This window comes from Mandrillus leucophaeus, unplaced genomic scaffold, assembly GCF_000951045.1.
Source record: "Mandrillus leucophaeus isolate KB7577 unplaced genomic scaffold, Mleu.le_1.0 Scaffold133, whole genome shotgun sequence".
Classification (NCBI taxonomy): Eukaryota; Metazoa; Chordata; class Mammalia; order Primates; family Cercopithecidae; genus Mandrillus; species Mandrillus leucophaeus.
This window is the reverse complement of record NW_012101288.1, coordinates 1227219-1250555: the sequence shown is the minus strand read 5'-3', so window position 1 is coordinate 1250555 and position 23337 is coordinate 1227219. Positions and strand designations below refer to the sequence as shown.

The window sequence follows — 23337 nt, the reverse complement described above, 5'->3', positions numbered from 1 at the left end:
ATATCTACTCAACTCTTTGCTTCTGGTTCAGAATTCTGATGTTTAAAAATGCAGTATTTCCTGGTCTTTTGTACCAGATTTCTTGGGTTTGAAATGCATCTGTGCTCCGAGCTGTGTTACCTTCCATAAGTCCCTTAATCTCTGTGTCTTCAATTTCCACATCTGTAAAATGGTGATCATGAAAGCATGTGTTGGATTATTGTTAAGATTAAATGTGATACATTTAAAATTCTTAGATAAGCAACTAACACAGAATAAATGCTCAATAAATGAGAGCTGCTTATGTTATTCTATAGTCAAAAGAGGGGTAGGATCAGTAACTTGGTAAAACCTCCGTTAGGCAGAGGAACCATAAAACCGTTCCTTGCCACCAACGTATCTAATGTCTAATAGAGATTCGATGTGTCTAGTAGAATTATGTTGACCTAAAAACACTCTATAGATCTTTGTTCCTCTCCTGAGATCTGCTGTATATACCTTCTTTCCTAATTGTGACCCACACAACACACAAATGGAGATTTTTTTTTTCTGCTGCTGTTTTGAAGTAGAAGAAATTCTTCATTTAAAATATCTTCAGGCCAAGTATCCAATGAATGGCTCAAAGTGTCAGAAGTAACTTGAATTTTTATAGGTTTATGGGAAATTTTCTGAAAGGGATTATATAGCTGTTCCTTTTATCTAATGATGGACAGGAAGAAAAACTTCACTATTCAGATGGTAGGGAAAACACAAATTCACAATGACCAGGCAATAGTAAGTACCCCTTGAGTGCTCCACTTGCTGCAGAACTCCAACAGGTGCTTGCCTTCCACTTAGCATCATTCCAGCAGTTCTGACTAAAGAAGACTGGACACATAATTATACTCTATCAGATATGCACCTTTGCTCTTAAATCTGTTAGCAAAAATGGAAAAGGAATAGGAATTTCTGACCATTCTTTATTTCATAAATAAAGAGATAGTTGTGAACTAGAATGTTGCCAGGTTAGAATACCAGGTCACAAAATACCTGGCAGCAGATTAGGGGATTATGAGAGTAAGTTAGTGGAGAGAAAGGAAGGTAAACTTAAAAATAGGACCTGCTACCCCTAAGTGCCTGTGAATAAACTGCTGTATGCTTCTGAAACAAAGCATTAGAATTCCTAGACTAGAGTGATCTAGCCAAGATAGTTGAACAAACTCTTCCAGGGCAGTTGGGAAAACTTCAGCATTCATAGTGCTTAGGTTAAAAAAAAAATAGTGTATAGGTAAAGAAAGAAATAAAGAGAAATAGCTGGTCAGGTGCAATTTGGTTTAAAGTAGCTTCAAGTCTCATAGGACAAAGCTCATACTCCTCAGCATGACACAGAAGGGTCTTCATAATGGGCTCTTGCTAACAACTGTAGAGTCATCCCTGCATCCATCACCATCTTACCCTCCACACTACAGCTGCATTGAACCACCCTCCTTCCTGAACAGATCATCTCTTTTTGTTTTGAGCCTTTCTGAGTCATTCTGCCTGGAATGCCCTTTCCTTATTTTCTTGATTGACGCTAATGTATCCATCAGATCTCATACATGTCATTCCTTACTCCAAGACCCAGTTAATTAACCTTTCCCTGTGCTTCCAATAGCATCTTATATTTATATCTAAAATTAACTCACTCTATGTTAATTGTATGTTTATTTGTAGATCTCTCTACTTAGGGACAGTTGTTGGGTCTTATTCACCATTATAGCCCCATCTCTTGTACGATGTCTAGCCTACAATATATTCTCAATGTGTATTTTGAACAATTGAAAGGATTCCCTTACTTTCTCTAAGAATCATGCAGAGCTTCCACTTGAGAAGTTCTCTGAGTGGTGATTTCACTTTAGTGGTGTGGTAAGCTTTGGATATTGTTTTAATGAAATGTTAAAGAGTCTAAAAGCTCTCAGGTCAACGACCAACCTAGAACTCTTTTCTCTTCTTTTAAAACATTCTCGCCAGTGTGTAACTTTTCATTATTTGTATACATCAGCTGCCCCAAAGCAAGCTGACATTTAGCTTTAAATACGAACTGGTGGTATACTAAAGCATATTATATTCCAAAAACATTCATGCCAAATACATGATTGCTGAACTTAGAACAGTGGACAATATGAGGAGCTTCAACTCGCATGGTTCTTGAAACTTCATGGGGGTCTTTTACATTCATTGTCCCATTAAACTCTCACAATGGTCCCTTCCAAGTGGAGATTGTATTTTCCCATCTTATAGAGAAGGATATTATGATTGCTTTGTAGTTTTTCCAGGCTTATCCAGTAAATAAGTGGGTGCCAGAGTTGACAGCCCTAAACGTTTTAAACTTGGATCTTTCATCTGGATTCCAGACTTGTATATCCAACTACCTTCTCAATATGGATGTGTAAGGAATCTCAAACTTACAAACATATTTGACATGTTTGTTACAGTTTGAACTGTGTCCCCCAGAAAGGTATATGGAAGTCCAAACTCATGGGACCCAGGAATCACCTTATTTTTAAATAGAATCTTTGCAGATGCAATTAAGTTAAAATGCAGTCATTAGGATGAGCCCTAATCCAATTTGACTGGTGTCTACATAAGAAGAAGAGACAGAGACATGCAGAGAGAATGCCAGGTGACAATTTAGGCAGAGATTGGAGTGATGCAGCTGCAGGCCAAGAAATGCCAAGGATTGCAAGTCACCCCTAGAAGCTAAGAGGTGAGAGAGGGTTCTATAAGAGTCTCAGAGGGAGCAAGATCCTGTTGACACCTTGATTTTAGACTTCTGCCCTCTAGAACTGTGAGAAAATATTTCTGTTGTCATAAGGTACCAGATTGTGGTGTTCTGTTAAGGCAACCCTAAAAAAACAAATGCAATGTTCAAAACTTAACTTCTGATTCCCCTCCAAAACATGTTCTCTATGTGCAAAGTGACCCCCAAATGCAGAAGGAGCTGAGAAATCAAAGAACAAGACAGACAAATCCTGTTTGTCAGTAGAGGATGATTTACTGGAGATGTTATGAACAGAGGCATACTCTTGGACAGCAGTAAGACAGGTAGACTTCCACATCATGACTCCCCAGACCTAGGGCTGTGTACTATAGAGAAAGGGTGTACATGCTCAGTAGAGACACTTCAAGACAACCTTCCAGAAGAGGCAAGAATGCTATGTGAATCGTAGCCTACAGTTTATGTGATAACATCAAGTTTGTTTTGATCTAGGATAGAATTTATGGCGAATACTAAGGACAGTAAATAAAGTAGGAATCAGGCATTTCCAGAACTGGGACAACTCACATGTCAACATGGTAGATTAGCATCCAAGATGAGGTCACCTTTGCCTGCACACACCTCCTTCCATAGTCTCTTATAAAGCAGTAAATGGCAACTTCATCCTTGGTCTTAATCTTGTTTTCTCTCTTTTGCTCACACTCCATACTCAATCTATCTGTGCATTCAATTAGCTTTACCTTCACAACATATCTACACTCTAAGCACTTATCACCACCTCCACTGCTGACACTGAGGTCTAGCCCATCATCATCTCTCTCCTGGTCTATTTCAGTAGCCTCTTTGTGAGTGTCCCTGTTCTTCCTTTTGTTTTCCTACTATCTATTCTCAAGCCAGCAGCCAGCACTGTAGCACTGTCCTGTTAAAACATGTCAGATTATACCACACCTCTGTTCAAAACTCTGAAATGTCTTCCCACATATCTCAGAAAAATGTAGGATCTTATCATCTGATGTCAAGGTTTTATGTGAGCTGCATCCAATAGCATAGCTTCCTGCCTCATCTCACGCCATTCCTCCTACTCACTTCTTTCTAGATACACTACCTTCTTTGCCGAACTTGATCACATTACCATGGTCTCAAGTCAGTCCTTCTAAAGGATTCTTCCTTCTCCTAGACACCTACATGACTCCCTCCCTCCCTCAACTTCAGAATTCTGCTCATTGCTTCCAAGTTAGGCTTTCCTTTTCTACCTTATTTAAAATTGCAATTCCCCCTTCCCTGGCATGTCCACACTCTTTACCTTACTTTGCTTTTTTCCTTAGCACTCATGAGTATCTAATACTTCATGTATGTACTTTGCAATTATGTCTTACCTCTCTCCTTACACCAAAATGGAAGCCCTATGAAGACAGGGACATAATTTTCTTCACTCTCTGTCTCTGGAGCATATAGAACACATAGTAGACATAGAAGTTCAATAACTATTTGCTGAATTATGTGGATGAATGAAAGATCTCTTAAATAAGTCTCCTACTTTTTCCATTATACACAAATGAGAAAAAATATGTAGTGCAAAACAAATGACTGATATGGTTTGGATGTCCCCTCCAAATCTCATATTGAAATGTGATCCCCACTGTTAGAGGTGGGGCCTGGTGGGAGGTGTTTAAGTCTGGGGGGTGGATCCCTCATGATGGCTTGGTGCCATCCCCTTGGTGGTGAGTTCTTCCTCAATGAGTCACTATTAAAGCTGGTTGTTTAAAAAGATTGGCACCTTCTCCTCTCTCATTTGCTCCCTCTTTTGTCATGTGATACATCCGCTTTGCATTTGCCTTCCACCACGATTGCAAGCTTCCTGAGGCCCTCACCAGAAGTAGATGCTGGCACCATGCTTCTTGTACAGTCTGCAGAACCATGAGCCAAATAAACCTCTTTTCTTTATAAATTCACCAGATACTTCTTTAGAGTAATGCAAAATGGATTAACAATGACGAAAGTACTCAGCTTTTTAAAAATGAGCAAGTACGCTCAATATTATTTATTTGCACTCCCCCAAATTACCACACGTGACATAGTTTAACAATTTAAATATCCATGTTTGATTTACCTGAAATGACCAATAGATTCAAAAGTGGAAGAGGTTAAAAAAAAAGAAAAGGAGGAGCACTTTTATATTTTATCCAGACAAGAGTGTTATTAAAATATGAACAAATACCACAAGTAAATTTAGGACCAAATGATTCCAGATAGTGTGCACTTGTCTGAAGGAGACTCATGCTAGTTTGTGGGAATCTCTTACATTATTCCTTGACCTTGTTTTAACAAGTCATTTGGATTCCTTTTTCTATGTTCGGAAATCAAATCTGAAATCCCTTTGGACTAAAAAAATACTATGAGTAGTTATTGGAAACTTAGTAAATTTTGCAATGATACTCTATGTCGAGTAAAATAGTATTCTTGCAGGTAAATGGCAAGAACATTTATACACTTATATTAAGTTTTATAGTAACAGTCAGTGGAACTGATAAAAAGCACAAACACCTTAATGGTAAATATAATCATCCTAATTCTGCTCTACAGGGGAATGTCAACATGGAAGGGAACACTCTGGCCAGTGTGATGATTCAGGCCTTTGAAAGTATGGAGGGAACAATACGTTAAATTACAAACAAACAACAAAATCTAGTGATTGGCTATACTGATGCCCTACAGAAGGATAATGAGCAATGGAGGTCCTTAACAAATAGTGAAAGCTAAATATAACAGCCAGGGGGCTTATTTTGTAGTTTATGAAGAGGACCTATCTTTTGCAGTCAAAGAGCAACACAGCTAAAGAGCACACTCAAGATCTGGCAGGTTTATTGAACTTCAAAGATAGTAGAATGCTCTGCCAAGGCAAATATGTAATGCTAAATTCAGCACCCTAGCAGGGAAAGCCTAGGAAACGTGAGATGGGACATTTGAATGAATACCCTCAAATATTGAGACTCTCCAGCATCCCCTGAACATTTAGAGCTGCAGAGGTGCCACTGCTCCCTCCCATAATACCTCCCTATTAATTGCTAGCACTTTCCCCACACACAGGCCTCTCCCCCAGGAGGCAGCAGAAGGCTTTCCTCAGGATATGTCCCCGATGTTCTCCTGGCTGCCAGGCTGATAACTACAGTTAATCCTCAGATATCCCAGCTGAATTCATGCAGGGTATGTTAAAGTCTAAGGAGATTATACCCAAAGCAGTTGCAAAAGTTAACTAGCATGTATTAGTAGGAGCCAGGGGAGTACCAGTGAGATTGGATTTTAAGGATGCTTGGTCAAGCAAAGCAGAACATAGGACTAGATAAGAAAGAATTCTTTAATCCCAGAGGTTGAGGTAACTGGATTACAAAAGAATACAGTGCAAGAAGGCATTGGAAAACTCAGCAAAGTTGGCATGTTGGGATAATATATTATGTGAAGGAACAATACTTTCTAAAAGATTTTATTTTATAGGAAGTGATAGAGGACACATAACCTACCAATACTCTCAGGAAGGCTCTGGTGAGAGGAATCAAGAAGAGCATCCTAATATCAGTGACGGATCCCTTCCAAAGACCACGACTGATGGTATAAAAGATATTAACAGAGCCTGACTCATCAATAATGAAGATGATAAGACCCCAAAATAAGAGTCTAGATGGTGAGGCTTAACCACCCACTTCCAGGGGGTTGCACATTCTGGGAGAGGTAGTCGTAGAGCCTTGACCCACGGGGATTCATGCAGATGTTTACTAGAACATGGCATTCTTAGGGGCAAGAACAAATGGACAGTGAATGAGGGTACTGCTTATTATACACAATAAAAGAGGCAAGAATAGATGAGCAGGAAACTTTTGGCAAGGGCTCACATTTTCTTGGTCAGTTCACAAATCTGAACCAGTTTTAAGCTATTGACTGACGAGGTAGATGGTTTTCCACAAAAAGGAAACCTGCAACACCAGGGCAATTGCATACTATGATGATTCCCTTGGTCTTTTCCCAAAGAGATGTATGACAACTTACTCGAGTGATTGATATTGGGTCAAGGGGAATTGTAAGACATTTCAAAGGTTTTGGACACAGGGACTGAGTTGACATTCATATTTGAAGGCCCAAATCAATATCATTTCCCTGTTAGATTGGGTAGAAAGTCAATAAATAGAACCCTGGTCAAAGTCCATCTTATGATAAACTTACTGAGCTTGTAAACTAAGCTTTGGTCATTTCCCTGGTCCCTAAATGTATAATTGGGTTTACCATAATTGGCAATTGGTATAAACCTTGTATTGAATTGCTAGTCTGTATATTAAGAACTATCATATTGGGGAAGCCCAAGTAAAAGTTTCCGAAATTGTGCAGCCCCTCAGCCAATGTACTAAATAAAATAAACAGTATTACATTTCATGGGAAGGGGGTTGACAGAGAATGGTTCCATCACTAAGGATATTAATGATGCAGGGAAGTTTGTCTTTAATATATCTCTGTTTAATTCAACAATATGGCCTTTGCAGGAATCAGAAGCATCCTGGAGATTGATCATAGATAGAATACCACAAGCTCAACCAACTGGTGATCCTGACTACAGCTGCAATGCCAGATGAGGTATGTTATAATTCCCTAATTCACATTGAAAGTATAACTATTAAATTTAAAATAAAAAACAAAGAAGACTAAGTCTGGGCAACTTAGTTATCCCACATTGGAAAAGTACATAATATCATATTATGGTATGGTGAAGGAATTTGTTCTATCTTAGTGAGAAAAGAGCATCAGAAACAGTTTACTACATGGATCAGACAGTACTAAACATATTGTTCCCTCTGTACTTTCAAGTACTGTTCCCTCTGTACTTACAAAGACCTGAATCATCGCATTGGCCAGAGTGTTCCCCTGCACGTTGACAGATTTGTACTGGGACTGGCATAATTCTCCTGTTGTGTGTCATAATCTGAAGACCACCTGGATATAACTGTAAAACATGATATTGGTTCATTATATCAATAACATTAGGATAAGCAAGGGCAGAATGAAGAGCTTGGTAAAACATACACTCCAGAGGGCGTACGATGAACCCTTTGAAGATTCAAGCACCTGCTGTTTCCGTAAAAATTTTAGACATCTACTTGTCAGGGGCATGTTGGGACCTCCCCTCCAAAGAAAAAGGTAAATGGTTGCATTTTGCTTTCTTAATTCCAAAATGGAAGTACCATGGTTTGCAGGTCTCACTGGGTTTTCTAAGGCAATATGTTTCATAGGAATATCCCTTTGGCTCATACATGGTTTGACATAAAAGGGAATCATCTTTGTGTGGTGTCTGGAACAGGAAAGAGCTGTGCAGCAGATCCAGGCTGTGACATAGCAGCTTGTCTTAGTAACTTCAGTTTACCATAACAAAATGCCACAGAACTGGGTGGCTTAAATAACAGAAATTTATTTCCTCAAAGTTCTGGAGGCTAGAAGTCCCCTATCCATTTCTGGCAGAGTCAGTTCCTATTAAGGGCCTCTTCCTGGCTTGCAGATGGCCATTCTCTTGCTCTGTCCTCACATGACAGAGTCAGAGAGAGTTGCTTTCCTAAAGGGTCCACCAGTCCTATGGATTAAGGCCCAACCTTTATAAAATCATTTAACTTTATCTTCTAAAGATCCTGTCTCCAAATGCAGTTACGTTGGAAATAGGGCTTCAACATATGAATTCAGGTGGAGGTGTGTGTAAAAATAGAATCATAATTTAGGCCCTAAATTGTGGGTTCTGCAGCAAGGTCATGCCATTTGAAGTGGAGAATTAAATGCCTCTTGGGAATAGTTTCTACACGCCATTGGGCCCTGGTAGAGATAGAACACTGGACCATGGGATACCAAGTGACCAGCCACCCAGAGCTGCCCAATTGAGTTAGGTTTTGTTGGGCTACAATGAAGTCATAAATTTGAGTGAGCACAGTAGTTTATTATAAGTAGAGACATTACTTTCTGGTGGAAGGCATGAGTAAGCTGCATGAGCAGTTAGCTCAGACTTGCTTGTTAGCCATCACCTCTCCCTATAACTTACACCTTTGCCTCTTATGGGGGCTTCCTTATGTGGGTACAAGCTGAAACTGCATGATAGCTCCATTAGAGTCATATCCAGGAGTGGTTGTGAAGAAAGTGGTGAGCAACATATCTTAAAAATAAGTGGAGCTTAATCATCACCTCCCCTTGTTTTTTTGGAGCTTTTTAAAAATTGAAGTGAAATTCACATATAAAATTAACCATTTTAAAGTGTACAATTCAGTAGCATTTAGTACATTTACAATGTTGTGCAACCATCACTTCTGCCTACATCTTAAATAGTTTCATCATTCCGAAAGGAAATTCAATATCCATTAAGCAGTCACTCTTCAATCCCTCCTCCTTCCAGCCCCTGGCAATTACTGATCTGCTTGCTGTCTATATAGATTTATTGATTCTGTATATTTCACATAAATAAAATCATACAATGTTTGACCTCTTTGGTGCGTCGTTTCACTGAGCAATAATGTTTTCTAGGTTCACCTATGTTGTCGTATGTATCAGTGCTTCATTTTTTTATGGCTGAATAATATTCCATGCTATGGATATACCACATCTGTTCATCCATTCGTCCATTGATGGGATTTAGATTGTTTCCTCCTTTCAGCTGTTGTGAATGGCCATTTTTGTATAGTATTTGCTTTATTTGCTTGAGTATCTGTTTTAAATTCTTTGGAATACATACCTAGGAGTGGAATTACTGGGTCATATAATTCTATTGTTTGCCCCCCAAAATATTTGGAGGAACTGTCAAATTATTTTCCACAGCAGCTGCACCATCTTACATTCTTATGAGCAATGTACAAGGCTTCCAACTTCTTTTCTTTAAAAAGTTATAGCTAACCATCTTAGTGGGTGGTGAAGTGGTAATTATTGTTTTAATTTGCGTTTTCCTGATAGCTAATGTTGCTGAGCATCTATTCATGTGCTTTTTAGCTGTTTGTATATCTTTTTTGGAGAAATGTCCATTCAAGTGTTTTGCCAATTTTTAAATTGAATTGTTTTTTGTTGTAAGAATTCTTTATGTATTCTGGATACTGGACCCTTATCAGATGTATTTGCAAATTTTTCCCATTGTATAAGTTTTTACTTTCTTGGCAGTATCCTTCGACGTAAAAATAGTTTAAAATTTTGATGAAGATCAATTTATCTGTTTTTTCTTTGATTGCTTATGCTTTTAGTGTCATACCTGAGAATCCATGGTCAAATCCAAGGTCACTGGGATTTATCCCTATGTTTTCTGAGTTTATCTGATGAAACTTTTGTGGAATAAAAGTGCTCTGAGGTTAGAATATATACAGTCATGTGCAGTGGGCTTATGGAGTGCTTGCTCCAGAAGCATGAAATCACACTCAACTTAGCATCTAACCAGGGAGATAGCCCCATGACTGCGGTCATTGACCACATCACATAATGCATGATCCAGGATCAACCAGCCTGATAGTGTTGGAATAGCCTGCTGAAAGCACATTTGAAGCACCAGCACAGAGGCAATACCCATGACAGTGGGGTGCCGTTTTCCTGAATGCCACATGCACATTGAATTTGAGACTTCTATAGAGTATTGTGTTCCCAAAAGGAAAAACTAATTGGCCCAGGAAAAGAGATGAAAACAGGAGTGGCCTCATTTACCATCACTCCCAATGACTGATTATGGACTTTGTGCTTCCCATCCTTACAATTTGGGGTTCTGCTTGGTTACCATTCTGATCTGCTTATTCTTTTCTAGGACAGCAAGGATTTTATTGAACTACAAGCTGTGGCTGCTGTTGAGTCACTTTGGAGTCTTTAAGCACCAAGCGAGCAGGAAGGAGTTGCCCTCTTTGCAGGGGTGATTGATCCTGATAAAAAGGTATGTAGGGCTGTTATTCCACAATACAAATAGGGAGGAATATGTATGAAACTCAGGTGATCCACATGGGTACCTTTGTGGTAATTCCTTACCCAATTATGACTGTGGATGGACAAGTACAGTGACCCCCCTCCTGAAAAAGTTATTGTCTTGGATTCAGACCCTTCAGGAATGAGGGTGTGGGTCACACCACCAGATAACTCACCCAGACCTGCAAAGGTAGGTGATAGCTGCTAAGAGAATTCAGAATGGATGGCTGGAGAGAGAGATAAATACCAGTTGTGGCCCCAAGACCAACCGCAGTGATGTGGCTGAGTTTGACCCACTAAACTTCCTTTTCTAAAAGTCTTCCCCTCAGGATGAGAGGCCCACTGAGGAGTGGCTCCCAGGATATGCATGGAGAAGTGGATTGATTTGGTACAAGGGGTGAAAAGTGGCAGTTATGAAGTGTGCTATTTAGATCTCCAAAAGATAACCATCCACAGGGAGCGCAGTTATCTGACAGCACCAGTTGCAGATGCCCTCAGGATCTTCCTTCAGTGTCCAAGCCAATGAGCTGAGGCCATTCGTTCTGGGCAGTCCACAGGCAGTGACTGCACATGGTGTTGGTATAAGAGCTCATCGTTTCTAGCTAGTGTGAGACTCCTCTTGGGCAATCTTTGTGCCGGAGCTCACTGCTAAATTGGTTGAGACTTTCTCAGAATGAGCACAGTCTGAGGCTCTTCCTACCTAAGGCTTTTAGGCTCTCACTTCTCCTTTCATAAGAGTCAAACCTGCATCAGGGGCAGAAAGATTATTTTTCCTACTTGTGCTGTCTCTCCTCTTTATCTTTTATAGGCATTTTCTCCAACAAACATCTTGTACTTTGAACTGCATCTTGGCTTCTTCTTTCCAAAGGACTTCCTCTCCCAGACTTGCATCATCATCGCTGGTAGATAACTTAGGCTTGAATCAATTAAGTGGCTCACCTCAGGTCCCACAAATGTTAAATGGACTATTTTTTCACAATATTTTTTCTCATACTGAATAATATCCATGAAATCATGCAATGGATGTGCAAGTTATAATTCCCTAATTCACATTGAAAGTATAACTATTAAATTTAAAATAAAAAACATGACTAAGTCTGGCTAACTTAGTTATCCCACATTGGAAAAGTACATAATATCATATTTTTTTGTTGAGAATTTATTTGTTCTATGAAACCATATTTGGCCAAGAGTTAATCTTTGAGATTTAGTCAACGTAGTCATTCTGAAGACATGGAATACCTATCATCTTACTGAGAAACCAATTTCAATGCTTACGGCTGCCAGCCTCTGTTAGACACTTCATCTTAGTGTCTAACATAGACACTTCCATCAAACAGCAAAGGAGATAGTCCAGTTTTATGCCCACCAAGCCAATATTCTATTCATATTGTCTCTAAAATGGAGTATGCGCACTTAAATATGCAAGATAATTACAGAGTGACAAAGGAAATATTTTAACTCTATTTTATGAGCACAAAATTAAACTTTTACTAATAGGTTGGTGCAAAAGGAATTGCAGCTTTTGCCATTACATTCAACAGCAAAAACCACAATTACTTTTGAACCAACCAAATACTTAAAATAGGTGGACACCAGTTCAGACATTCCACATGTATAAAGTATGTATGCTCAAAAATGGAGACGACTGTTAAAACCTGCTGTCTCAGATTAACAAAACACAAAGCTTACATTCTAGTGAAGAAGACAACAAATATAAATTAATGCTATATGCATATACACTATACAAAATATATCTTTCTGCCCCTGATGCAGGTTTGACTCTTATGAAAGGAGAAGTGAGAGCCTAAAAGCCTTAGGTAGGAAGAGCCTCAGACTGTGCTCATTCTGAGAAAGTCTCAACCAATTTAGCAGTGAGCTCCGGCACAAAGATTGCCCAAGAGGAGCCTCACACTAGCTAGAAATGATGAGCCTTTATACCAACGCCATGTGCAGTCACTGCCTGTGGACTGCCCAGAACGAATGGCCTCAGCTCATTGGCTTGGACACTGAAGGAAGATATTTTGTATAGTGTATATGCACTATCCAAAAATGTAGAAAAGAAGACAAATATAAATTAATGCTATATGCATATACACTATACAAAATATAAATGTAGAAAAGGAGAACAGGGAGTGCTCTTGTGAGATCCAAGATTAAATGTGGTTCTGGGGTAGGACCTCACTGTAAAGGTGATGACTAAGCAAAGACCCAAAGAGGGTGAGAAAGCCAGCTCAGTAGTAACTTGGGAAAAGAGTGCTCCAGAGAGAGGAACTAGGATTGTCCTTTTGCTAGGGGCACAGCCCAATAAAGGTGTAACTCACATCCTTTTTTATCACAAAGTTGGACATTCAAAACACTAAACATAACTAATTTATGCCGGAGGTTGCAAATGTTTTTTGTGAAAAATCAGACCTTGGCAATGACCTTGAGCAGTAGGATATAAGTAACTTCCACAAGCTTAGTGTTCCAGTAATAGAACACTAGGCATAAATGGGTTAAGCATCATTGCTGTCCCCAAACTCTGGACCCCTGCCTGATGAATAAGCTGCCACCTAAGACACTGATTCATCAATTAAACTTGAGGCATGTTGTTAATGATAGAACCTTCATGATAATGATCCAGAATTCCAGATTCTGGAGTATTCAGAGGTGGAAATTCATAGTCCATGCTCAAGATCAAATGGCATCTCTCAGACTGGAAAATCCTTCTGAAGTCAGTTCCAGGCATCCCTGGAAGCCTGGATAATTTGGGAAAAGGCTGAGTCAATGTAAGGTCATACAGCAGACCGAAGCCCCCATAGTTCATGCCAGAATTGACAAAGTGGAAAAACACTCAGGTAGTCAAGCACTCAGGGACCGTTCTAGATGCAAGTGGCCTAACCTCTTCTCCCTCATGCAAGTTTGGCTTAAATTCTTACAGCTAAAATCATGAGTCCTTTGTTATGACAAAAATGATATAAGATGTGACATTTACCATAAATAGTTATGTTGTTGAACATTCTGCTAAAACTTCTTTGGGTGAAGAAAAGATCACATTTTTGGATATGGATGTAAAACTTGTGTTTTAGTCTCCAAGCCTTTAAAATGGGATGAGTATACACCCCATAGGGTTGTTATGATGAGGAATACATGAAGTAACATTTGACAAAATGCTTGAAACATATAAAAAATGGTACATATGCTTTTTAAGTAAAACAGAATTCTCTCTTTTTAGCATGGATAGTTTCGTTTATTTATTTATTTATTTATTTATTTATTTATTTATTTATTTATTTATTTATGAGACAGGGTCTCACTCTGTTACCCAGGCTGGAGCCTCAACCTCCTGGGCTAAAGCCATCCTCCCACCTCAGTTTCCCAAGTAGCTGGGACGAGAGGCATGTGCCACCATGCACCCAGCTAATTTTCTAATTTTTTTGTAGAGATGAAGTCTCAGTATATTGCGCAGGTTGGTCCTGAATTCCTAGTGTCAAGGGATCCTCCGGCCTTGGCTTCCCAAAGTTTTGGGAATATAGACATAAGTCATCACACTCGGCAAAACAGAATTCTCATTTAAACTTCCTATGCAACGTTACTTCCAAAGACTTACCTCTTTCACCTTCATCAAAGAAAAAAGACAATTCCTGAGAGACTTTTACACAGAAATGTTTAAAACGCAACTTTTTATACATTATAAGTCTAGAAGCTCTGTCAAGTTTATATCAAACCTTTAACTGAATTTCAAAGTGAATGGTGTAATAGATGACCACAAAGATTATCAAATGAATACTTTATTAGAGACATAACACGTATAAAATAAATTTCTTTTCATCAAGGAGTTACCAGATTTTAAAACCAACCAACACTTGCTCATTTTTACAGCTAAGATATGTTAAATTCTTAAACGCCATAATTTTTGTTCAACTCCTTTGTCATTCAACTCACAAATCTAGAATGCAATTAATCTACAAATCTAAGTATTCACAGATGTGTCTTAGGCTTGGTTTGTAACAATCTAGAAGCAATCCATTTACAAAAATGCCACCAAAGCATTTTAAAGAAATCAATTTAATGCCACCAAACAGAAGACTGCTATACTGGGAAACAAAAAAAGTCTCACAACTAAATTCTAGCAGACTAAACGATTCCAACTAGAATAGACTATATATCCATATGGCACATTTATGACTTTGTAATATGTAATTCATAACACAGGTTTAGGTGTGTGGTATGGAGCTGGGAAAACCAAGGAAGTAGGATATTACAGAAAATATCTGATGTAAGTACAAAGTCATATGCCTGATTTCCTCATGTCTTCTGTCTTGATATTTTTTATCACAAACCAAGATCTAACAGGGTTCTTTCTAGAGGATTATTAGATAGGTAATACTTGATCATTAAGCACTGATCATGCCACTCATTCACGGTTGTTCTATGTTCCATGAACTCTAATAGCCCAACTTATACATGGCACTCCAAGGGGATGCTTCAGCCAGAAAGTAAAGGGCTGAAAGAGTAGAGCAATACAAAAGCCCTAGTGTGGTGGGAACTGTGGCCTCGCTCTAACTTGTTCTTCCATTCAAAACATTTTGGCACCTTTCCATGACCAGGATCTCTACAGGTAGGTTAAAATACTTTTCTGTGCTATTTAGCCAGAAATAGTTTTTGTGCTGGCTATGATTTTAAAACTGATTTTGTCTGTCACCAGTGCAAAAACAATATAGATGTCTGGGCTAATGCAAAAACAAGAATCTACAACTTTATTCAAATTTAACTCAAAGTAATGTAAAATAATTAGAAGTAAAAACTTAATTCTTCTGAGAGCTCTATTTGGAAAAGCTTCACATATCCACACACAAATATGGGTATGTTCATGCACAGGGCAAACAACTGTATACTGAAGCATAAACTCAAAGTAAGACATAAGTAGCTAGATACTAGTTCCAGTAGTGGTTAATGGTCTCTGGGGATCCCATTTTAAGCACTCTCAGATGAGGATCTTGCTCAGTTGTTAGACTATCATTAGTTTGATTAAGCGACTAAAGTTTACTTCATAAATTACTTTTGCCTACATCCAGGACTCTGCCTGAGATAGTCTGAGAAACCATACATTCCTCCAAAGGTAAGTATGTGACAATTAACACAAAGGCAATGTGATTATTGCATAATGAAGCTAAATATTATGTGGCTTGTCTATTAGGTTTATAGGTTTTCATGATCAGTTCAAGAAAATGCAGAACATATATAACTAAGGTTTTACACCAGTGGTTGACAAACTATGGCCCACAGGTTAAACCCAGCCTCCCCTTGTTTTTATACATAAAGTTTTATTAGAACATAACCACACTCATTCATTTCTGTATTGTGTACAGCTGCTTTCATGCTATAGTTGTGACAGAGACTGTATGGCCCATGAAGCATAAATATTTACCTTCTGGCCCATTTTTCCTGGTTTACACTAAATTATAGAGTTCAGTGCGAAGCCTATTTGAAATGTGTTTTTTTAGGGAGTTTAAAATTAAGGTTCAGGTGACTCAGCAACCAAACAAAAGGGATACTAAATTTTTATGAATAATATATTTGTATTTTATGGACATAAAAGGAAACTTTCAGGAAGGGAAGGAGGGGAGATATGTAAAATAAAAGGCCATTTCTTTAATATCATAATAAAATTAACATTCCATCCATGAAATAAACCAAAATTTGAGCTTTGATAGTCTCTCTCTCTACTAAACAAATTACTTTTGGAATGTTTTTGCATCTGGACAAAATGGTATCCAAATTGATCAGACATATAAAGTAGACAAATGAAACTAACACACGACTGCCAGTTTCTAAGGAGTGTTACGGTCGCCATCTTCGTAAAGCCAGACCCAAACTGCAACCATAACAAGCTGTCGTCATAAACGCAAAAATCTAAGAAAAAAGAAACAAAAATTCACATCAGATTTACAACACCGACTTAAAAGCAGTGTCCTCAAGAACAAACATATGAAGATTGACCAATCTACCTAAAAACACTTTAACACTTACAAAAATATTTTACATTGATTTTATTCCCTCATACAATTACCCCCCACTTCCTTTAAACATTTTAGCCCCTAATAATTTTCTCATTTGTGGATGACTTTACATTGAACATTTGTTCAATTTGTTCACATTCTGGGCTCACTTATTAAGTATTTGTGAATCCCCAGGCACTGTATTTAAAAATTCAGCATGAAGTTCTATTCATGTAGTGGCTTCACAGCCAAGGAAGCCAGCAACTATCAGAACCTGAGGATTCATCAAATAATTTCTGTGATGATGGAAGGTAACTTTAAAACTCAACTAAGACAAGTGGAAATGAATTGTCAGGTTGGCTTGCTCTTGTATAGGAGACAGTCCTATGCACAAATCTACACTCTACTGTGAATTACTGTCCCGAGAATCTCTTTAGCACCAACTGTGTGTATATCACTGCACTTCGTACATACAAACAGTAGATAGCATCCTCACCCTTTTGGGGCTTATGACCCATAGAAGACTAAAAGACAGAAAAAGCAGTTCAACATGATAAATGTTAGGGTTTAGCACAGGGATTCTTAACTAGGAAGCTAGCTCTGGGAAGGAATACTAGATTCACCTATAGACCATTTTCACAGTTTAATTACTATTCTGCTCTTCTTTCCACCCTTCTGCTGATTGATACATTTCTAATCTAGACATTGTTTTCTGAATGAGAGCAATAGCGCTTGATATCTATTATTATGGAAAAGGAATTTTCCTATCTAATGTCCCAAATGGATGGCTGATACATTTTAGTTAGACTAAAACTCAAACTAGAGATTTACTTTGGAGTGAGCACATGGATGAAACGGGATGTAATGCTGAACTCGAAGCATGTAGAGGTTTACTGAGACAGCTTCACTTAGAAAGGGAAGGACAACAGGGACAAAGTCACAAAAGAGAAGCAGCCAGAAAAGAATTACATGATGGAGAACACGGAAAACTAGGCCCTTAGGACAAAGGTGAGAAATGAAGGACCTCAGACAACCATCAAGTATTTCAGCAGCTACTATTCTTGTGAAAGTAGGTTCTAGGGTGACTATCAATAGATGTGGGGATACTTTAATGATCCAAGATATGAGAATCTAGCCTGTACCATTAAAAAGAAGGGACTAGAAGTAAGAAACATATAAAGGCAAATACAATGGGAACTGATGACTAATAGCAAGGAAAAAAGTCAAGTTCCTGAACTTTGCTTTGTAAAACTGTTAAAACCAAGGGTTTTCCAATGTGATTTTTGGATCACAAGGATTCTATGATCCTCAGGGATGATATGGTGGGTAGAGGCAGCTTGATGAAAAGAGAATGAACATCATTCAAGGCCCTCTTCCTCCACTTCAACTACAACACCTAAACTTTTATTCTAGATTTATTGGGGTTTTAGGTAAGAATTCATTAAATGAAACTTTTATTTCTTTTATAAGCAAGTGTTAAAGTCACTAATCTATACTATAAACCTTTCAAAGCTAAAACCATGACTCCTTTTTGTTGTAATCCCACCTTCAGCCTAATTCTTCACAGGCACTCAATAAATTTTGACAAATCCTACCAGAGACTTGGGAAACTTATAATAGGTCTTGAAACCATTTGTCTTTTACCCCTCAAAACTCAAACTCTAGACATGTATTGTCTAACATGATAGCCACTAGGCACATGTGATTAAATTTATTAAAATTAACCCTAAAAATTCAGTTCCTTAGTCATACTAGTTATCTTTCTCACTCTTTCTCTCCCCCCACCAGACAGAGTCTCGGTCTGTCACTCAGACTGAAGTACAGTGGTGTGGTCTCTGCTCACTGCAACCTCCACCTCCTGGGCTCCTGAGCTCCTGGGTAGGTAGCACTACAGGCACAAGCCACCAGGCCTGGCCAATTCTTTATTCTGGTTTGTTTTTTGTTTTTCCTTTTTCAGAGACAGGGTTTTGCTATGTTGACCAGGCTGGTCTCAAACTCCTGGCCTCAAGCAGTCCTCCCACCTCGGCCTACCGATGTGCTGGGATTATAGGCATGAGCTATGACTCCTCAGCCTAGTTAATTTTCAATTGCTCAACAGCCACATGAGGCTAGTGGTCACCATTTTGGACAGCACTTACATGAAATATTCCTGTCACTGTAGAAAGTTCTACTAGACAGTGCTGCTCCAGACAGATTTCAATGACTATATGAGTACTGGGTTATTTATAGGCTACCTGGGGAACATAATAAAACATTAGGGTCACTAATTTGCCATATACTTATATTAAATATCACAATATTTCAGAAAATAATTTGGACTTCTGACATCTTAGAAATGATCTCTAACAACAAAAAATATATTATTTCTTCAAATTATCTATACAAAATGACAAATTAACTCCAGTATATGAATTAGATGATTTTAAAAATTTAATAAATACCCCAAGGAATGTATTTCATCTGCCTATCATCTACTACAATGGCTAGCTATTTGCCTTACTCACCTGCACTTTCCTTAATGGCAGGAACTGTAACTTACTCACCCTGTCCTCAACACCCAGCAAAATTACTTGATAAATGGTAGGCCCACAGTAACTATTCATTGAATAAAAATAAATTGCAAGCAGCTATCGAATACTAAAGAACAAAACTGGGAGATCTCCTTTACCATCTCTGAAAGTTATCAGAAGCAAAAAACACAATTCTTTTTGCAAAGTAGACATTGCTGTGCAAAGCCAAGCAGTTCTACTGGTTCGCTATGATCTTACATGAACATCAACCTCTTTGTGCTACAGTTTAATCACCCACAATACTGGGGGTGATCATGGCACTTTGCTTACAGGGTTATTGTACAGACAAATAGCTATTATATATTTAATGCTAATGGCTAGCATTAAAGAAAACGAATGTTGCCTGAGGAGTTTCTTGGAGGCCTTGACAGTAGAGCGGAAGTGCTGGTGAATGGTACTCATTGAATACTTACTGTGGCTGCTACGTTTATGTTGTACTGGTTATCACTCAGGAGCGGCTGCAGGGTCATGGTTGTATTGCAGTGCAAATCATGCAGAGATGTGGCTGCTGCTTCCAATAAAAAGGCTCCAAAATAGAAGACAAATACTGTAAAATGGTAGGCAAAATCCTAAAAGAGGAGAGAAAAGACATCTGCAATTAAAAAAAAATAAGATATTTTTCTGTTCCTTATTTTAAATGATGAAGTTTAGGTTTAGCAAGATCAAAACATTTAATTAAACAATCTTAACTATATTCACTGTTTATCTTAGCTGCTTTAGAAATGTCAGGCTATTAGAATCCAAGTGGAAATCAATCAACCCATCTTAATTGGCACACTGGTAAACCTTTCCATATACTTAATTTTATAATATATAATTTTAATTTGGATTAAGATGCCATAGAGATCAATGTTAATTAGGATAATATAAAAAAGCCATAACATAATGCTGTCTTTAAAATTCAAGTAAAATAGCATTTAAATAACATCTTTTTATTATGGTTATTATACGTATTCATACACATTACATAATTTTATTTTTGAGCAGTTATTTTTATCATTAGAGATTTTCCACTGAAAGATACAGAAGACTAGTAATAGAATTCAATAACACATATTCATATATTTCATTAAAAACTACTAACATGTACTTTGACCAAAAGTATAAGAACTCGTTTATTAGGTTTCTTTGTATGTTGCTGACATTCATATGAAGCATAACACTATTACAGTTCATATTGTCTTACCTGAATTAATATATTATCAACACATCACTGTTTTTAATAGCTCCCACATATCAGGTACCTTACGTGCATTGTTACTCATCCTTATAACCACCATTTATTGTCTCCATTTTACAAAGAATTTCTTCTTTCTTTTCAGTTAAATGACTGTTTAAAGCCACACAAATATTAACTTTGGGAGGGAGAAAAACATGTAGTGTGTCTAGTCCCAAAGTCCAGTTTCTTTAGTTTTCAGAAAAAAATTATTTTAATTGACCAAAATACATATTTATCATGTACATGATGTTCTGAAATATTTATACATTGTGGGATGGCTAAATTGAGCATATATATATATATATATCCTCCTATAATTATCTTTTTTGTGGGGAGAACATTTGAAATCTTTTTTAAGCATTTTTCAAGAATATAATAATACACTGTTATTAACTATAGTCACCACGCTATATAACAGATCTCTTAAACTCATTTCTCCTAACTGAAATTTTGTATTCTTTGACCAACATTTCCCCAGTCTCCCATTACCCCATACCCTGGTAATGACCATTCTATTCTCTACTTCTGTGAATTAAACTTTTTAAGATTTCACATATAAGTGACATCATGTGGTATTGGTCTTTCTGTGCTTGACTTATTTCACATAACATAATGTTCATCTATATTGCAAATGACAGGATTTCAGCCTTTTTAAAGGCTGAATTAGTATTGTGAATATATACTGCATTTTCTTCATTCCTCTACGACCCTTAGGTTGATTCTATATCTTGGCTGTAATGAATATGAGAATGCAGATATCTCACTGATTTCATTTCCTTTGGATATATACCCAGGTGTGGGATTGCTTGATCATATGGTAGTTCTATTTTTAACTTTTTGAGGAACTTCCACAATGTTCTCTATAATGACTGTACTAATTTACATTCCTACCAACAGTGTGTAAGGGTTCCGTTTGAAGTCTTTTCTATCAAACCTATTCTTGATTTCCATTACTGTTATAGCAATATTACAAAGGAGAGTATTGCACTGCCTTTGTAAATGGCCATACAGCAAATGATACTGTTCATAGAAATTGTTCTCACATCTGGCCGGGCACGGTGGCTCACACCTGTAATCCCAGCACTCTGGGAGGCTGAGGCAGGCGGATCATGAGGTCAGGAGATAGAGACCATCCTGGCTAACACGGTGAAACCCTGTCTCTACTAAAAAATACAAAAAATTAGATGGGCCTGGTGGCAGGCACCTGTAGTCCCAGCTACTCGGGAGGCTGAGGCAGGATAATGGTGTAAACCTGGGAGGCGGAGCTTGCAGTGAGCCGAGATTGCACCACTGCACTCCAGCCTGAGCAACAGAGCAAGACTCTTAAAAAAAAAATAGGCCCAAGATGGCCAAATAGGAAGAGCTCCAGCCTCCAGCTGTGAGTGACACAGAAGACGGGTGATTTCTGCATTTTCAACTTAGGTACCGGGTTCATCTCACTGGGGAGTGCCGGACAATCAGTGCTGGTCAGCTGGTGCAGCCCGACCAGCGAGAGCTGAAGCAGGGCGAGGCATCGCCTCACCTGGGAAGCGCAAGGGGGAAGGGAATCCCTTTTCCTAGCCAAGGGAAACTGAGACACACAACACCTGGAAAATTGGGTAACTCCCACCCTAATACTGTGCTTTACCAAGGGTCTTAGCAAACAGCACACCAGGAGATTATATACCACACCTGGCCCGGAGGCTCCTCTGCCCACGGAGCCTCCCTCATTGCTAGCACAGCAGTATGAGATCTAACTGCAAGACGGCAGCAGCAGCGAGGCTGGGGGAGGGGCGCCAGCATTGCTGAGGCTTAACTGGGTAAACAAAGCCACCAGGAAGCTGGGTGGAGCCCACCGCAGCTCAAGGAGGTCGGCCTGCCTCTGTAGACTCCTCCTCTGGGACAGGGCATAGCTAAACAAAAAGCAACAGAAACCTCTGCAGATGTAAATGCCCCTGTCTGATAGCTTTGAAGACAGCAGTAGATCTCCCAGCATGAAGGCTGAGATCTGAGAACAGACAGACTGCCTGCTGATCAAGTGAGTCCCTCACCTGTGAGTAGCCTAACTGGGAGACATCCCCTACTAGGTGCAGACTGACACCTCACACGGCGGGGTACACCCCTGAGATGAAGCTTCCAGAGCAAGAATCAGACAGCAACACTCGCTGTTCAGCAATATTCTATCTTCTGCAGCCTCTGCTGCTGATACCCAGGCAAACAGGGTCTGGAGTGGACCGCGAGCAAACTCCAACCGACCTACAGCTGAGAGTCCTGACTGTTAGAAGGAAAACTAACAAACAGAAAGGACACCAACACCAAAACCCCATCAGTACGTCACCATCATCAAAGATCAAAGGCAGATAAAACCACAAAGATGGGGAGAAAGCAGTGCAGAAAAGCTGGAAATTCAAAAAAATCAGAGCGCATCTCCCCCTCCAAAGGAACGCAGCTCATCGCCAGCAATGGAACAAAGCTGGATGGAGAATGACTTTGACAAGTTGAGAGAAGAAGGCTTCAGTCCATCAAACTTCTCAGAGCTAAAGGAGGAACTATGTAACCAGCACAAAGAAACTAAAAACCTTGAAAAAAGAATGGATGAATTGATAACTAGAATAATCAATGCAGAGAAGACCTTAAAAGAACTGATAGAGATGAAAACCATAACATGAGAACTACGTGACAAATGCACAAGCTTCAGTAACCAACTCGATCAACTGGAAGAAAGATTATCAGTGATTGAAGATCAAATGAATGAAATGAAGCGAGAAGAGAAGTGTGGAGAAAAAAGTAAAAAGAAATGAACAAAGCTTCCAAGAAGTATAGGATTATGTGAAAAGACCAAATCTATGTCTGATTGGTGTGCATTAAAGTGAGGGGGAAAATGGAACCAAGTTGGAAAACACTCTGCAGGATATCATCCAGGAG

At 38.7% G+C, this 23337-nt stretch overlaps 1 protein-coding gene across 2 annotated transcripts in view; it reads right to left on the bottom strand.

Moving 5' to 3' along the window:
- Positions 1 to 16254: 16254 nt before the first annotated feature.
- MAL2 (mal, T-cell differentiation protein 2) overlaps positions 16255 to 23337 on the bottom strand; it is a 77726-nt gene continuing 70643 nt past the window's right edge. For both annotated transcript variants that reach the window (XM_011972993.1, XM_011972992.1), the window contains exons 3-4: positions 19628 to 19783; positions 16255 to 16558 (exon numbers count right to left, since the gene is read on the bottom strand). In XM_011972993.1, coding sequence (XP_011828383.1) covers positions 16487 to 16558; positions 19628 to 19783 — 228 coding nt within the window. In that variant the 3' untranslated portion in view covers positions 16255 to 16486. The remainder of the gene's footprint in view (positions 16559 to 19627; positions 19784 to 23337) is intronic.